Genomic DNA, 14,393 nt, shown 5'->3' with positions numbered 1-14,393 from the left:
CAAAACAGCTGAAGTAGATTTAATTCAGATGTCCTCCCTTTCAAATTATAATCACAAAATGAGTAAATTTTTCAGTTGTCTAGAAAAGTATTATTATAACATTCACTAGAATATTCATGACATTAATATATTGATGTCACAATTCAAAAATCAAATTCAAGCAAAACCCAACCTACATATTTAGAATAGGAAATTCCATATCCAAACTAATGAAGTTTTAGTTCACCACTCTGTTGGTCAAAAATCAATTATTCCTCTTTTTTAGTTTTCTTAAATAAATTGTTTCCTATCCTCAGTTTGTGAGCATTATTTTTCTTCTGAAGTTCTTATATTTTATTTTTATTCTTTCTAACCAAACCACAGATGGCACCCTTTTTCATAATAAAGCCTAAGTCTTTATTTAAGCCTATTAAATGTGTTACACAAAGATTGCTTCCTGTTATCCATTTTAATTTTGTTTTTCCCTCCCACCTGCTTATGTCTCATCTCCATGGTAAGACGAGGATCCTTCTGCTGCTTCTTGTCTTGGTTTCCCTTCATTCCAAGATCTTCCAACATCCCAGAATCTACCACATCTTTATGGAACAGATGGTCTATAAATTTTTGAACGGTGGTACCTTCTTCTTCTTCCTCCAAATATCTACATAAATCTGAGGGAAACAGAAAAGCAACAAAACAGTGAAAATCAAAAATTTAATTTTAGTATAATTTCATATTGGTATAAATAATCCTGGTACAATAAAAATATAAAGCTGTGAGTGTTCAATAAACAGTAACCAATAATGCCAACCAATACTGGATGAGTATAACCCTCAGCAATTATCTTCAACTGTGAAGATAAAACCTCATAAGGAATTGCTCTCACCCAAATCACGGAAAACTCTCTGACTGCCAAATCTAAAGGATATTACTTCATTTTAAACAATTCTGTTGCTTTTTTAAGGAAATGCCTTTACTGCAATATAAAGTTGCAGTAAATATAATTGACATAAAATAAACTGCAAATATTTTAAGTCTATAAATTTTGACACATACATACATGTCTGTCAGTCTCAAAGGGGTCTGCATGTCAATTTCTAATCTCTTCCTTCCATTTCTCCCTATGCTTTTTGTCTTACCTCAGGCAATAATAGACCAGCTTTCTGTCACTATAGATCAGTTTACATTTTCTAGAATTTTGTTATCAATTAAATGAAATACTATGTACTCATTTTTTGATTAGGCTTCTTTCACTCATCATAATTATTTTGAGATTCAGCTGTGTTGTATTAGTAACATAATCCTTTTTGTTAGTGATTCTGCCACCTATGGATGGACATTAGGGCTATTTGCAGATCTGGGCTATTGCAAATAAAGTTGTATGAGCATTTGTACAAGTTTTTATATGAACATATGTGTTTTTTTTCTCTTGGGGAAATGCCTAATAATGGAATGGTTGGAACATATATGTTTAACTTTCAAAGAAGTTGTCAGGCTTTTTAAAAGAGGTTGTACAATTTTGTATTCTCACGAGCAAACTAGGAGTGCTCTAGTTCTAGTTCCTCCACATCTTCATCAATATTTGATATCGTCAATCATTTGGATTTAAGCCATTTAAACACATGTATAATATAAAGACTGTCACATGATAAAAAAATAAAAATAAATAAACACATGTATAATGGTGACTCATTTTCATTTTATTTGTATTTCTCTAATGACAAATGATGTTGAACATCTTCTTTATCAATGTTCTGTTTTGTTCCATACATGATTCAAACTGGGGTAATGAAGTCTTCAACAATTACTGTTGAAATACCTATTACTCCTGTCAATTTTGTCAGTTTTTATTTCACATATTTTGTGGCTTTTCTGTTAGTGTGTGTATTATATATATGTTTATAATAATGATTTCTTAAGGAATTGATACTTTCATTATTATAAATGTGCTTCTTTGTCCTAGTAATATTTTTTTGTCTTAAAGTCTATTTAAAAATTTTTAGTACAGTAGCTCTAGCTCTCTTTTGGTTACTGTTTGCATGGTGTATCTTTTTTCCATCCTTTTGCTTTCAACCTATTTGTGTCTCTGAATCTAAAGTGTGTCTCTTATAGATAAAATATAGTAAGGTGTATTTTTTAATTCATCCTGTTAATCTCTGTCTTTGATTGAAGTATTTAATATATTTACATTTAATGTAATGCCTAATAAGGTAGGACTTACATTTCTAACTTTATTAGTTTTCTATTATGTCTTAGGTAAATGCCTTTTGTCAGGTTGAGGTATTTACTTTCTATAACTAGTTTGCTGAGAGTTTTTATCAGGAATAGATGGTAGATTTGTCAAGTGCTTTTTTTGTGTCTATTAAGATAATCACACACCAGTTATTATTTTTGGTAAATATCCTTTTTTAATGATTGCATAATATGGTATGATATTAGATGGTAACAGCCAATCTAACTAAAGGGGTATTACTAGATCTATTAACATATAGAAGGAAGTAATATATATAGTCTGCAGACAAATACAAAGTACTGAAATAACTCACTTTAAGAATGACATTAATAAACTATAAATTATGCATAAGGTAGAAACCAGGATGAAAAGATCTAGAAATAATGTGATTTAAGAACTTCTGTGAGTGCAGTGCTATTAATTTGGGAACACTTATGTATATGAGGAGTCAGATATAATTACAACTCCCATAAAAAAATAAAAAACTGTTATTGAGAGATAATATTTTCTATTGCACTAAAAGGTAAAAGTTAATGAGAACAAAATCCTAATTTTCCTAATTAAAGGAGAATCCCATGAAAATTAGAGTCTCACAACACCTTAATGGGATCCTCCTAAAATTTATGCTCTCTGTCCTGGGAGATATTTAGGCTAGACTGCATCACTTCATGTTAGGGACACTCTAGAAATATCTCTACCTGAGAGGGGTCAGGAAGAGTTGAAGAGACTAGCTGATATTGAAGGATTCCTAGGCGTTCATGACTTTGTGATTCCTAACATTAGGATTTTATAGGGCCCTAAGCAAGGGGAATGCCGTCAGGTGAGTTCACCAAGGGTATCTAAGTCATGCACAAGGATATGCCACTATCATTACCACACCCTATCAGTATGTTCAGGGAAAAAGTCTCCCATTATTTAGGCACATCTGAGGAATCCTCACAAGTTATTTAACTTGTCTGACACTAGCTTTGTGTACAAGTAATAACCTCCCTTACAAAGATATATGAAGCATTTACTAATACAAAATAATATACAAATGTTTAAATGTAGTCTCTATCAACGCAGTCATCCAACAATACATAGGAAGAGGCATCCTTAAATAGCATTAACTGCCATCATAATCGTAAGAATTACAAATAGTAGAATATTTTAATTAAAAAACATGAATTTACTGAGGATATAGCATAAGCAATTCAAATTGAATAGAGAAAAATTAAAACTAACTATAATTATCATTTAAGTCTCATTATTCAAAAAGTTAAAAGACTTCCTTTTAAAATCATTAGATTTAAGAATTGGAACAGTCAGATCAATCCTTACCATCAAACTTGTCATATTTCAAGTGGTCATTGGCTTCTGACAGAAAAGGGATACTTGACACAGGGTATCCTTCATCATCACCTTCTCCATCACTTGTTAGTTCCTGTTTAAGTTTGGTATCTAACCAGTCATTGACCAGCTCCTGAGCTATCAATTAAAAAAACAAAAAACATCTTTCCAATAGTTCAACTACTTTAAAGACTTCTTTATTCATTGTTCTTATGCATTCAGTAAATATTAAGTAAGCAGTTATCATGTGTCAAATACTGTTCTAGAGGCTGGAAATATAGCAATGAATAAAACAGGGAAAATAAATCTTACTAACATGAAGTTTATATTCTAAATAAAACAGGGAAAATAAATCTTACCAACATGAAGTTTATATTCTAATTAGGGAAGAGAGACAATAAGGAATTCAGAGGAAAAAGAAATGGTATTCAAGGAAGGGAAGTTGAGTGTTGATGGTTATACATTGGGTGGTCAAAAAAGACCTCACTGAGAAGATACTTGAACAAAAACAAGGCAAGAAAGTGAGAGAACAGGCATATAGCTATGAAAGGAAATTTCATTCTAAGGAGAGAAAAAACAAATACCAAGGCCTTAAGGCAGGAGTGTCTAGAGTGTTGGGGAAAAACAATACAGTGGGTTGGAGAGGCGTGATGGAGGGAGAAAATAGTAGATGAGGTAGAAGACATAATTTGAGTATTAGGTTTAGCGCAGTGGTTCTAGATCAGGGATGATCCCCCCACCCCCCCCACCCCTGATCTCTTCATCCTTAAACACAGGGGTTCCTCAAGGATATCAGTAATTAAATACTAAATTCCAGAGTTTATGCTTTTGGGAGGTATCTTAAATTTTAGACTGTATTCATAAGGAACAAAGTTGATTTGTAAACTAGTGGTCAAATTATCTGTAACATAGTAGGTCAAATTAACATGCTGCCCTCTGTGCTTCAGGACTAATGCCTTAAAACACTCACTAGGTAAATGTGTTACGTTAAACTGCCTCTTGATTCAGTTCTACTCCAGGAGACAAAGTGGGCCTTAAATATAGCCTACTTTTAATATTGGGGTGAAATACAGAGTAAATTAATTTTGGGACAGTAGAAAGAAATGAAAATTAAGAATAAGAGAAAAAAAGAAGCTTCCATTCTCTATTGTGAAGTGCATTATGGGTTTTGCTTTATTTAATAAGCTATATACCAAAGAATTGCTAACATCACAGCAAAAATGCATTTCTCACCTTCTGCATAGACTTCATCATGATCCTCTGTTTGTTCAGATGTTTCCATATCTGTGCTTTGGTACCAAAACCTGGATAAATCTGAATTTCCAGCACAAAATGCTTTTGAAACTGCAAATTCTGAGGCTTTCTCCACTCTCTTCAATATAAAAGGGAAAAAAAATCCATTAAGATGACAACTTTGTTCAGAGTTAGAGAATTTCTCTCCTATTCAAGAATCCAACTTTCTATCAACTACTAAGATATTTTCATTTTTCCATTTTTGAAGGAACTCTAAGGTTTAAATATCAACCCCAAATGATTTTCTGGTGTTATTTGTTACTACCAAGTGTTGTTATTTTTTATTTGCTACCAAGTTTTAACTAGTATTTAAAATGTTTACATTCGAAGGAACAGGCCCTTAAGCTTCAGCTAACTTTTGTTGAGAATATTAGTAATGGGATACTGAAATGGGGACATCTTATTTTAAATAAAAAACATAATACCTTACTAGTTTCCATGCCACTAGGACTTGCATATAAATATGAGCAACAGGGAGAGTGACTAAACTTCCCCAAATTATTACTCCTGTAGTTTCAGTAAAATTGGGGTAGAGTCATTGAACTGTAGTAACCCAGAATATTTTAACTCAGCAGTAAGAATCTAATAAAAACATGGCAAAATTCATGGGGTTGGGGAAGAGATTGGTGGAAATGATCAAAACTGTCTTAGCATTTTGGCTTATCTAAGCACAAAAGAAGTTATTTTACAACAAAACCCCTGACTTCTCTCCCCACAAACTGTTTTCTGTCACGCCTTCTGTGCTCCCAGTCTTCTGACTTAGGCAGTGATAAGAGTACTCTTCCAGTTACTCTGGACAAAACCCTTGGAATCCTCTTTGAACATGTTCCCTCACCCCACCTACAATCTGCCAGGAAATCTCTTGATTCTATGTTTCAAATGTATCTAGAATCTCCCCCTTCTTGTCACCTCTGTTGTTATCACCATGAGCCCAAGGCAACACAATTTCTTGACTGTTTATTCTATAAGAGCCTTTGACCAGGGCAGCCAGAGAGACCCCTTTAAAATGAAAGGTATATCATGTCATAATTCCATTCAAAACCTCTCTCAGAATAAAAGTTGAAGTCCTTACAAGGTATTCCAAGGTGCTACACATAGGCTCTCTGTGAGCTAACTGAACTCCTGCCTGTTCTTCTACCTGACTTGCTCTCCTTCAGCCACATTGACCTCCACATTGACCTCCTTGTTATTCCCCCTTAAATATGCCAAGTATGTTCTACCTTACTCTGCTGGACTGCTCTGCCCCAGATATCCATGATTCTTTCCCTTACCAACTCAAGTCTTTACTCAACTGTCACCTTCATAGTAAGGCTTTTTCTGACTACATGGAACTGTAACCACCCTCCTCTGGGCAATCCCGAGTCTCCTTCTCTGTTCTGACATTCTTACAGCATTTGTGACTTTATAGCATACATTATCATTTATTGTCTCCCCTAAGTAGGTTGGAAGCAATCATTTTTGTCTTCTTCCTGACTGAAACCTCTAGCATCCAGAACAGTGTTTGGCACAAAGTAGGTGCCCCATATATGTTTGCTAAAGGAATAAATAATACTTAAATATAGTTTAAAAAACTCCATGTTTCCATAATTTATATTGTTGCCTCAACTATTTTGAAATTATTTTCCCTTTTCACAGGAAGATTGGTAGTATCTCTGCCAAAACCTGCCATGGACTCTACTTTTTAAATTATCAAATATTTTGAACATTAAGTTTAAATTAGACAGAAGCAGAAGAATACAGTAGAAAAGCTAAGGGTAACTTGAAAAAGACATAGAAAATAGAACATACAGGAAAAAATAAGAATCAGAAGAAATCAGATCTAATCGGGGTTAGAGTCAAGAAAATATTCACTCTGGAGAGATCTGTTTTCCTACATTATTTCTCAGTTTCTGATGAGCCCAAATTTATGATGCTGGTAGATATGTCCTTCATCGGTCAGTCACAATATGCTTACTATATAGTCCTTCCCTTTAGAGTTCCTTTTTTGCAAACTGCCCCCCATCCCCTGTAGGGTTCCTAAATTCTCTGTGTGTGTACATACACTCATGTGTAACTAATGTATAAATAAACCAACTTAAATTTTTTTTTAAAAAAACCACAAACAAAGGAATAAATTAAAAAACAGGATTGTAGACTTAGTTTCTCAGACTGTGAATGAAAGAAACAATATTGGGTGATATGTCATCTCTCCTGCATTGAAATTTGTTCAGGTTCTTAACACAGGAGGTAGAGAGCTTAGAGACAGAAAAAGGAAGGCTGATTTTGGTACTAAAGAAGGAGTCTGGTACTGACAAGTAAGGGAGTAAGGGGTAATGTTTGCTTGGCCTTAACAAGTGTTTAGGATATTGCTTAAAATGAAGATGGGGTGTGGGGAGGAGTATTAGGTGATACTAAGAATTAGAAATAATCTTGGAATTTCCTTGTTTTAAAATATTATACCCTATAGGCCTCCCTGGTGGCCTGGGGGGGGTTAAGACTCAACACTATCACCGCTACGCCTGAGTTCGATCCTAGCCAGGGAGCTAACCCACATATGGTGCAGCAGACCTCTCTTGTCTTGCCCACTGTTCCCCTTAGCAGTGTATTTCAGTAAAACTACCTGTTCTGCTCCCCATTCTGTTTCTAGTGAATCCACTCACCCCCACATACCTCTGGCCTACACCCCAGTTCTTCTACAAAATAACTAAATATTTGGAAAAAAATAAAACAGTATACCCTTTGTAGGAGGTATGGTCCTATGCCTCTGAATCACATACAATGTAGCAAACCATTGTTAACTCAATTAAAAAAATTCAGGGGGCCTCCCTGGTGGCTAAGACACAACCTATGAAGCTATCCAAAGCCACTGCAACAAGAGTTCAATCCCCGGGCAGGGAGATACCCACATGGCACAGCAGACCTCTCCTGACTCACCCGCTGCTCCCCTCAGCAGTGTATTTCAGTCAATCTGCCTGTTCTTCTCCCCACTCTGTCTCTGGAGAATCCTCTCACCACCATCTCCCCACCCCCACGCCTCTGGCCTGCACCCTGTTCTTGTATGCATAAATAAATAAATCTTTAAAAAATTTTTTCAAAAATTCAAAGAAGAGAAACAATGTATATAGCACAGAGTTAATGGAGGGATGGTGGGGATGGTCAATGAAAGCAATAAACTTGTCAAATAGTGTATATAAATAAATGAATATTACATTCTTACCATTTTTTTCCCAAATAAATATGTAAATAACAGGAGAAGTCTATCTAAAATTATATCTTGGTAGAATAAACATTGTATCAATTTAACAACTTAGAGAGGATTGGGGAGGAAAGCAGATGGGGCACAGGCATGGGTCATTTGTTGAAGGGTGAGTGGAACATGCACATGTGGGAAAAAAATATATAAAAAAATTAACAACTGTTCATTAATCAAGTAGACTGTAGGTTAGTTTTGCTGCCAACACTACAGGGGACCTTAAGGGGAAAACACAAGTAAAATCTCTGATTGCAAAGAGTTCACCTTTTTTTCCTGGTGTGTGGGTGGGGGTGTATGGGGGAAGCAGCATCAAATGCCAGGTATACTCAATAAACAGCTCAAGAACAGTTCTTAAGCAATTTGTAAAGGAACTATCTCAGTTATTCTCATGATCTTATAAATGCTCAATATGTGCTCCACATATGCCATGTCATACAACCCCATTGTTCACTCTAGATCTCTGTAGCCTATCACCTCTGATGGCAGAAACAGCAGCAATGACACACTTCTTCATTTCCTCAAGGCTGGCAAGTACAAATACGAATTTCTTTATATACCCTCATGTGCAAATTGCATGATCATCTATAAGTTTTGTGTTGAAGTATTTTTATATATACTCTTTTTATTAAAGTTTTTAATCACTCCATACAGGAGCAAATGCTACAGATATGTATGAATACCAAAATAATTCCAAGGAGAAGAATTTTAAAAAATTGGATTGGGTGACAGAGGCAGATGGTAGGGAGTTGTTCACTGAGAAGGGGCGTCAAAAGCTAAGCTATAAGGGAAGGATCTGGATTGCCTTCCCAGAGAGGAAGGGCACTGGAGTCACAGAGTACCAGTAAAGGGACCATTACACGTAGATTAATAGAAGGCCTTAAATGCTCATCCGGAATTTATAGTTTCATCTGATGGCATGCAGAATCAAGATTCAAGAGGAGAGAACTACATGATGATAATGTTTAGAAAGCTCAAAGTAGCAGAACGCACTGGAGTAAGAAAATGAGTCAAGTCACAATGTCACTCTCAAGTCACAATGTGGGTTAACTGTCAATCATGACAGGCTATTACATTTAGGTGAGCTGACCCAGGAGTCACAATTCTACCCAAGCATCCAAGCATCTGTCTGATTCTAAGTGATTTCAATATTTCTGAGGATGACTCACCAATATTTCAGCTTCAAGGTCTGCTCAATCTCCTTGATTCCACTCAATTGCACTTCAGCAACCTATGGACATCGTCATCCTGATCCAGGTCATACAGAATTTTCTACTGATCAAACCACATACTGATAGTCCTCTCTCCAACAGCAATCTCCTCCTGTTTCTTTTGCTCCCCCTACTCCCCAAAACTGGTGTTGCACCTAAGTCCTCCAGTCACTATATGCTTCTTCCTTCTCCCAACCTATAAGTCCTTTCTCAACCTTTATCATGCTCCACATCTTCCCATATACTTCCCTGCTCTTCCACATAATAAGGTCTTAGCTGATTTTGAGGGGTGGTAGTCCACTCAAGTGGATTTGGAAGTCTTAGGTCCAGAGGATATCATTGTTGAGAATACACCTGTAGTTGGTATTTATTGGGAATGAAATTAGAAAAGAAGTTAAGGAAGTGAACAGAAAGGTAGTAGGAGAAGCAAGAGAAACAATATTATAAAAAGATAATGGAAGAGAGGATTTCCAGAACAAAAAAGTGATAACTATATCAAACTAAACTTAAAAATCTTAGGATGGGCAGCACTCCCACTGCCCACCTGTGACTCTGCAGGTGCTACTTTTCACCAACTCTCTCCTCCGCAGGGCAGCAGCCTCCTGTCTGCCCATGACCTGTCCCATGCCAGGGCTGATCTTCACTGACCTCCCTTAGTGGAGGCAGCTCCCCTCAAGGCTGCCCACCTGCAACCATGCAGGCCCCTCTCAGCAAACCTGTCCCTTTGGGGCAGCTCTTCCTGCCCGCTTGTGTCTAGGCAAATGTCTTACTCTTTTGTTCCTTTCCCTAATATACCTGCCCTTTAAATATAACAAATGTCTCTGTCTCGTGGAGAAACTCGCCTGGGGAACTCACCATGAGTTGCTGAAACTGGAGCTTTGGTGAAACCTTTCCCAGAGTGAACCCGTACTCCAAACCCACAGACACCAAAGATGACAACAAAACCAAGAACAATGAAGGAGCGGTTTGGGAGAAAGATGGATTTGAATTCAGCAATAGTTCACGCTCATGCAGTGTGTGCCTCAGAATCTGGTGGAGGAAGTACCTCAAACTTTCACAGGGCTTGATATGACAGTGAGTGAATTTACATCATTTATATCCAACTTTTGCATTATTCTCATAAGAATTAAGGTCAAGTTTTACAGAACAAGTTTTACAAAACAATGGGCTTCGCAATTACTGGAAGAGGGAATCTGTGGCTCTTGAATTAAAGTTTTTATTATTTTTTTTTAAAGAGGCATGTATTATTTATTTATTTGTTTGTTTGTTTATTTGTTTGTCCATACATGCACTGGGTACAGTCAGAAGCGCGGGAGGGTGAGAGAACTCACCAGAGCCAGAGCGGGGAGCAGAGCAGGCAGAAGGACCGAAGTACACTGCTAAGGGGAGCAGCGGGTGGCAGGAGAGGTCTGCGCGCCATGTGGGACCCTCCTCCGGTGGCCGGGGAGCAGCCGGGGATCGAACTGGCACCGCAGAGGCCGCGGGCAGCTTCGCAACCCAGCGCTCAACCACTGCGCCACCTGGAAGGCCCTTGAATTAAAGTTTTTAAATCAAGGTGAAATTAGAGGCTACAAATGACATGTCAAGGTGGCAAAGTTTCACCTGAAGGGGGAATATGATGCCACAAAAGCAAAAACTGCAAGAAGTTTTTCTGCAAGAAAAGTGCCTGGGGCCTCCCTGGTGACAAAGGGATTAAGTCGCAGCAGTAGCAAGCTATCACGCTGGCAGCATGAATTCTGGCAGCATGAGTTTGATCCCCAGCCAGGGAGCTACCCACATGGCGCAGCAGACTCTCCTGCCTCACCTGCTGCTCCCCTCAGTACTGTATTTCAGTAGATCTGCCTGTTCTGCTCCCCACTCTCTCTAGTGAATCTATAACAGGGTGGTCCCCAGGAAAAGGGGAAGTTCCAGGTTCCTGCCCCACCCAGAGGAGAGTGGAGCTGAGCAGGGAGAAGAAGCTTCAGAGGAGACTGAGGAAGGAAGGAAGCAGGATGGAGAGCAAGGAGACCTGGAGGAGGCACATGGAGCAGAGACATGTGAAGAAACTGTGCTTGCCTTTTGGTTGTGGACTGGTTGAAACAGATGTGGGTGATTGACCAGTGGGGAGATTAATAATGCCAGCTTTTATCTTGATTTTGATTTTGCTCTTTTCCTCCCAGACTTGTCTGGTTATTTCTGTTCCTTCTCTGTGGGTCCCCACTGGAAGTTGCTTTAGACCTGTGGCCGGCTTTCAGGCCTTGCTCTGGGCCAGTCCCATTTGGGTGAACTTTCACCCACGAGGGGATGGGTAACTGTGGGTGCTTGATCTAGAAACTATATTCTTTGTCTTTTCTGTATTGTTTACTAATTGTATTAAAGTTCCTTTCCATTAAAAAAAAAAAAAGCTTAGGATGAAGAAAAGACCTGAATTATTTAAATTCCTGAATTTGGTCAGGAAGTCTTTCATGATGACAGTTTCTGTGGAGTGGTAAGTAATAGAAACTGCTGGAAAGTAATTGTGGACATGAGAGAATAATAAAAACACAAGGCAAGGGCTCCAGGCTATGTACCCAAAGACGTTAAAAAAAAAATTGTACTGCAATCAGAACGGACTGCAGGGTCAAGTGAGGACTTAGTGATAGTTTTTCTCAAGACAAGGGAGATTAGAGGGCATATAGAGAAAGCGCTGCCGGAGAACTTATGGAGCAATGATAAATGATAAAAATCTAACTGAATCAAGTTGGCTGAACCTAGAATATAAACTGCTGAAATAGGAAAAACTATAGACAGGCACAGCAGAATCTTATCCTTCTGTTTTACTTAAATCTTCCTTCCTGGAGAAGACTAAATGTGAATGGGTTTGCTACTATAACACTGACATGTAAGCTATGCTTAATGGAAGCTGAGGAGTGATCTTCCCAGAGGCTCACCCTTACCATGGCAATGGATCCATTTCAGGTGCCTTGTAAGCCAAGCCTTCTGTAGAAGCCAGGAAGCCTTCTTGGTGCCAGCTGTATAAGGACTCCCACATGCTTCATTACATCCTTAATTTCCCCATTAGTTTTAAGTAAGCTGAACTAAAAACTGTGGGAAGGCAGGGACTGTGTCTGTCCTGTGCACCGTTTTCTCTCCAGTACCCAACACAGTGGGCTAGAACTCAGTAAGCATTTGAATACTGGCTGGGTGAACAGTCGGTTGACAATTGTTACATCTGGCCTAGGGTCCATGTGGCCTGGTGCTCATGTCAATTTCAATAAGAAATAGCTCTTCAAAATACCACCAGGCAGAAGGATATTTTCCCAGGAAAAATGCTGCATGATTTTGGAACATGTGGTACACAAATGAATTGAGTATGGCAGGATGCCAAAATGACACTCAGATGCATGCACCTGAAGTGGATTAATGGCACTTTCAACTTAAATGGTACTTGCACTCAAAATCATACATCTCAGACCTGGATGATATCTCAGGGGTTATTTAACCAAATCCTCCTCTCATTGAATGCTCACATTTATTCTTCATTAGCCCTAACATTAAGTGACTATTTAGAGTCCCCTTAAATACCCCCAGTGATGGAAAACACATCTCTTTATGAGAATGCTCATTCTGTTTTTGGATGGCTCTACTCAGCAGAAAAGGCTTACTCGGAATGCGTGCATAGCTTTTACCTATGCATTGGCCCTACAGGTCAATGTAACCACCACAGTTTTTCCAAAATCTGAGGAAGCCCACACAATTCTCTTCTAAGGCTCTTCCTCCCCATTCATGTGATCCTCATGGCATTTGAAAGGGCATGTCTCCATCTGTTCTCTCCCCACTCATACTGTAATGAACAACAACAAAATAATGAAAAAAAACAAAGCAAAATAAAACCCAAGGCAACATATACAGTCACACGGGAAGAAAAACAGCAAAATATGTGCACAATAGAACCCTATTAGTATTCCTTTTTCATCTGATTATATCCAATTCTTAATTTTTAAAAAAGATTTATTTATTTACACATACAAGAACTGTGGTGTAGGCCAGAGGTGTGGAGGGGTGGGGTGAGAGGATTCACCAGAGACAGAGTGGGGAGAAGAACAGGCAGATCCACTGAAATACACTGCTGAGGGGAGCAAAGGGCGAGACAGGAGAGGTCTGCTGCGCCATGTGGGTAGCTCCCTGGTGGGAAATGGAACTCGAGCTGCAGTGGCTGTGGATAGCTTCATAGTGCTGAGACTTAACCTTTTGCACCACTAGGGAAGCCCCAATTCTTAATTTCTTTCTATCATAATTATAAAACATCCTTACCTCAACCCAGTGTTCCACATTGTCAGGGTCAAAAGCAGGCTGTAGAAAATATATACAGAATATTAATACAAGATTAACACAAGGAACATTTTTATCAACTTTGCCACTCTAATTTTTCCTTCTCATGGTAGCATATGGGAAAATGGCCTTTATTTTTTCCCCTGAAGCATGTCATTAACAAGTTCAACAACAATAAAACACAGAATGATGGCAGGAGGAAGAAATATGAAGACTTCTCAGGGATACCCTCTACCTGTTTTTATCACTTGCCTAGGCCAACTCAAGGTTCTGATTCAATTGGTCTGGGGTAGGATCCTAAGCATTTTTTTTAAAGCTCCTCCAGGTTAAGAGCCGAGGCAGAGAAATTCTAGATGTAACATTCCTTATATTAAAAAATAAACAACCAAGAATTAATTAATTCATTAAATTACTCAAGTTTCAGGGAAGCAAATTTGCTTTGAGCAGGGTGTGCCCCTCTCATTAGCCCTTTTTTTCAGGGGCTACCTGTAATAAGCTTTCCTATCTTACCTAGAATAGGGATATTGTTTGATCCAATGAGAACTAGGGTGTGGGGTGAGGGATAATCAAGCTTCCAGCATTTTACAAAGAAGAAAATGAGGTAGAAGTCGCATAAATTTCTGCTCAGTCCAGACAGATATTAACCTGAAATTGGAAATCAGACCAGTAGGACATCTCTTTTCTTCACTATCTGTAACTCTCATAAGCTTACCGAATTCCTGCTAATAGTCATGTAACAAATAGAAGTATTTGCTTTGATAATAATTGAGGTGGGCTTTTTAAATAAATTAGAGACTATCTGAACCAGCACAATGACACATGGGAGAGG

General features: G+C 38.1%; 1 protein-coding gene across 2 annotated transcripts in view; it reads right to left on the bottom strand.

Moving 5' to 3' along the window:
* Positions 1 to 14,393, bottom strand: part of CCDC191 (coiled-coil domain containing 191) — a 63,508-nt gene that overhangs the window by 47,549 nt on the left and 1,566 nt on the right. The window contains exons 2-5 of one of the 2 annotated variants that reach the window (XM_054700592.1): positions 13,547 to 13,585; positions 4,775 to 4,913; positions 3,533 to 3,674; positions 472 to 650 (exon numbers count right to left, since the gene is read on the bottom strand). In XM_054700592.1, the coding sequence (XP_054556567.1) occupies positions 472 to 650; positions 3,533 to 3,674; positions 4,775 to 4,913; positions 13,547 to 13,585 (499 nt within the window). Of the gene's footprint in view, positions 1 to 471; positions 651 to 3,532; positions 3,680 to 4,774; positions 4,914 to 13,546; positions 13,586 to 14,393 lie in introns of both variants that reach the window. The other variant, XM_037525521.2, reaches the window with a different exon arrangement.

The sequence above is a fragment of the Talpa occidentalis genome, unplaced genomic scaffold (assembly GCF_014898055.3).
Source record: "Talpa occidentalis isolate TD23 unplaced genomic scaffold, MPIMG_talOcc4v2.1 talOcc4.4, whole genome shotgun sequence".
In the NCBI taxonomy this organism is placed as follows: Eukaryota; Metazoa; Chordata; class Mammalia; order Eulipotyphla; family Talpidae; genus Talpa; species Talpa occidentalis.
Note: the sequence above shows the minus strand (reverse complement) of the source record. Positions and strands in the feature narration are given on the sequence as shown.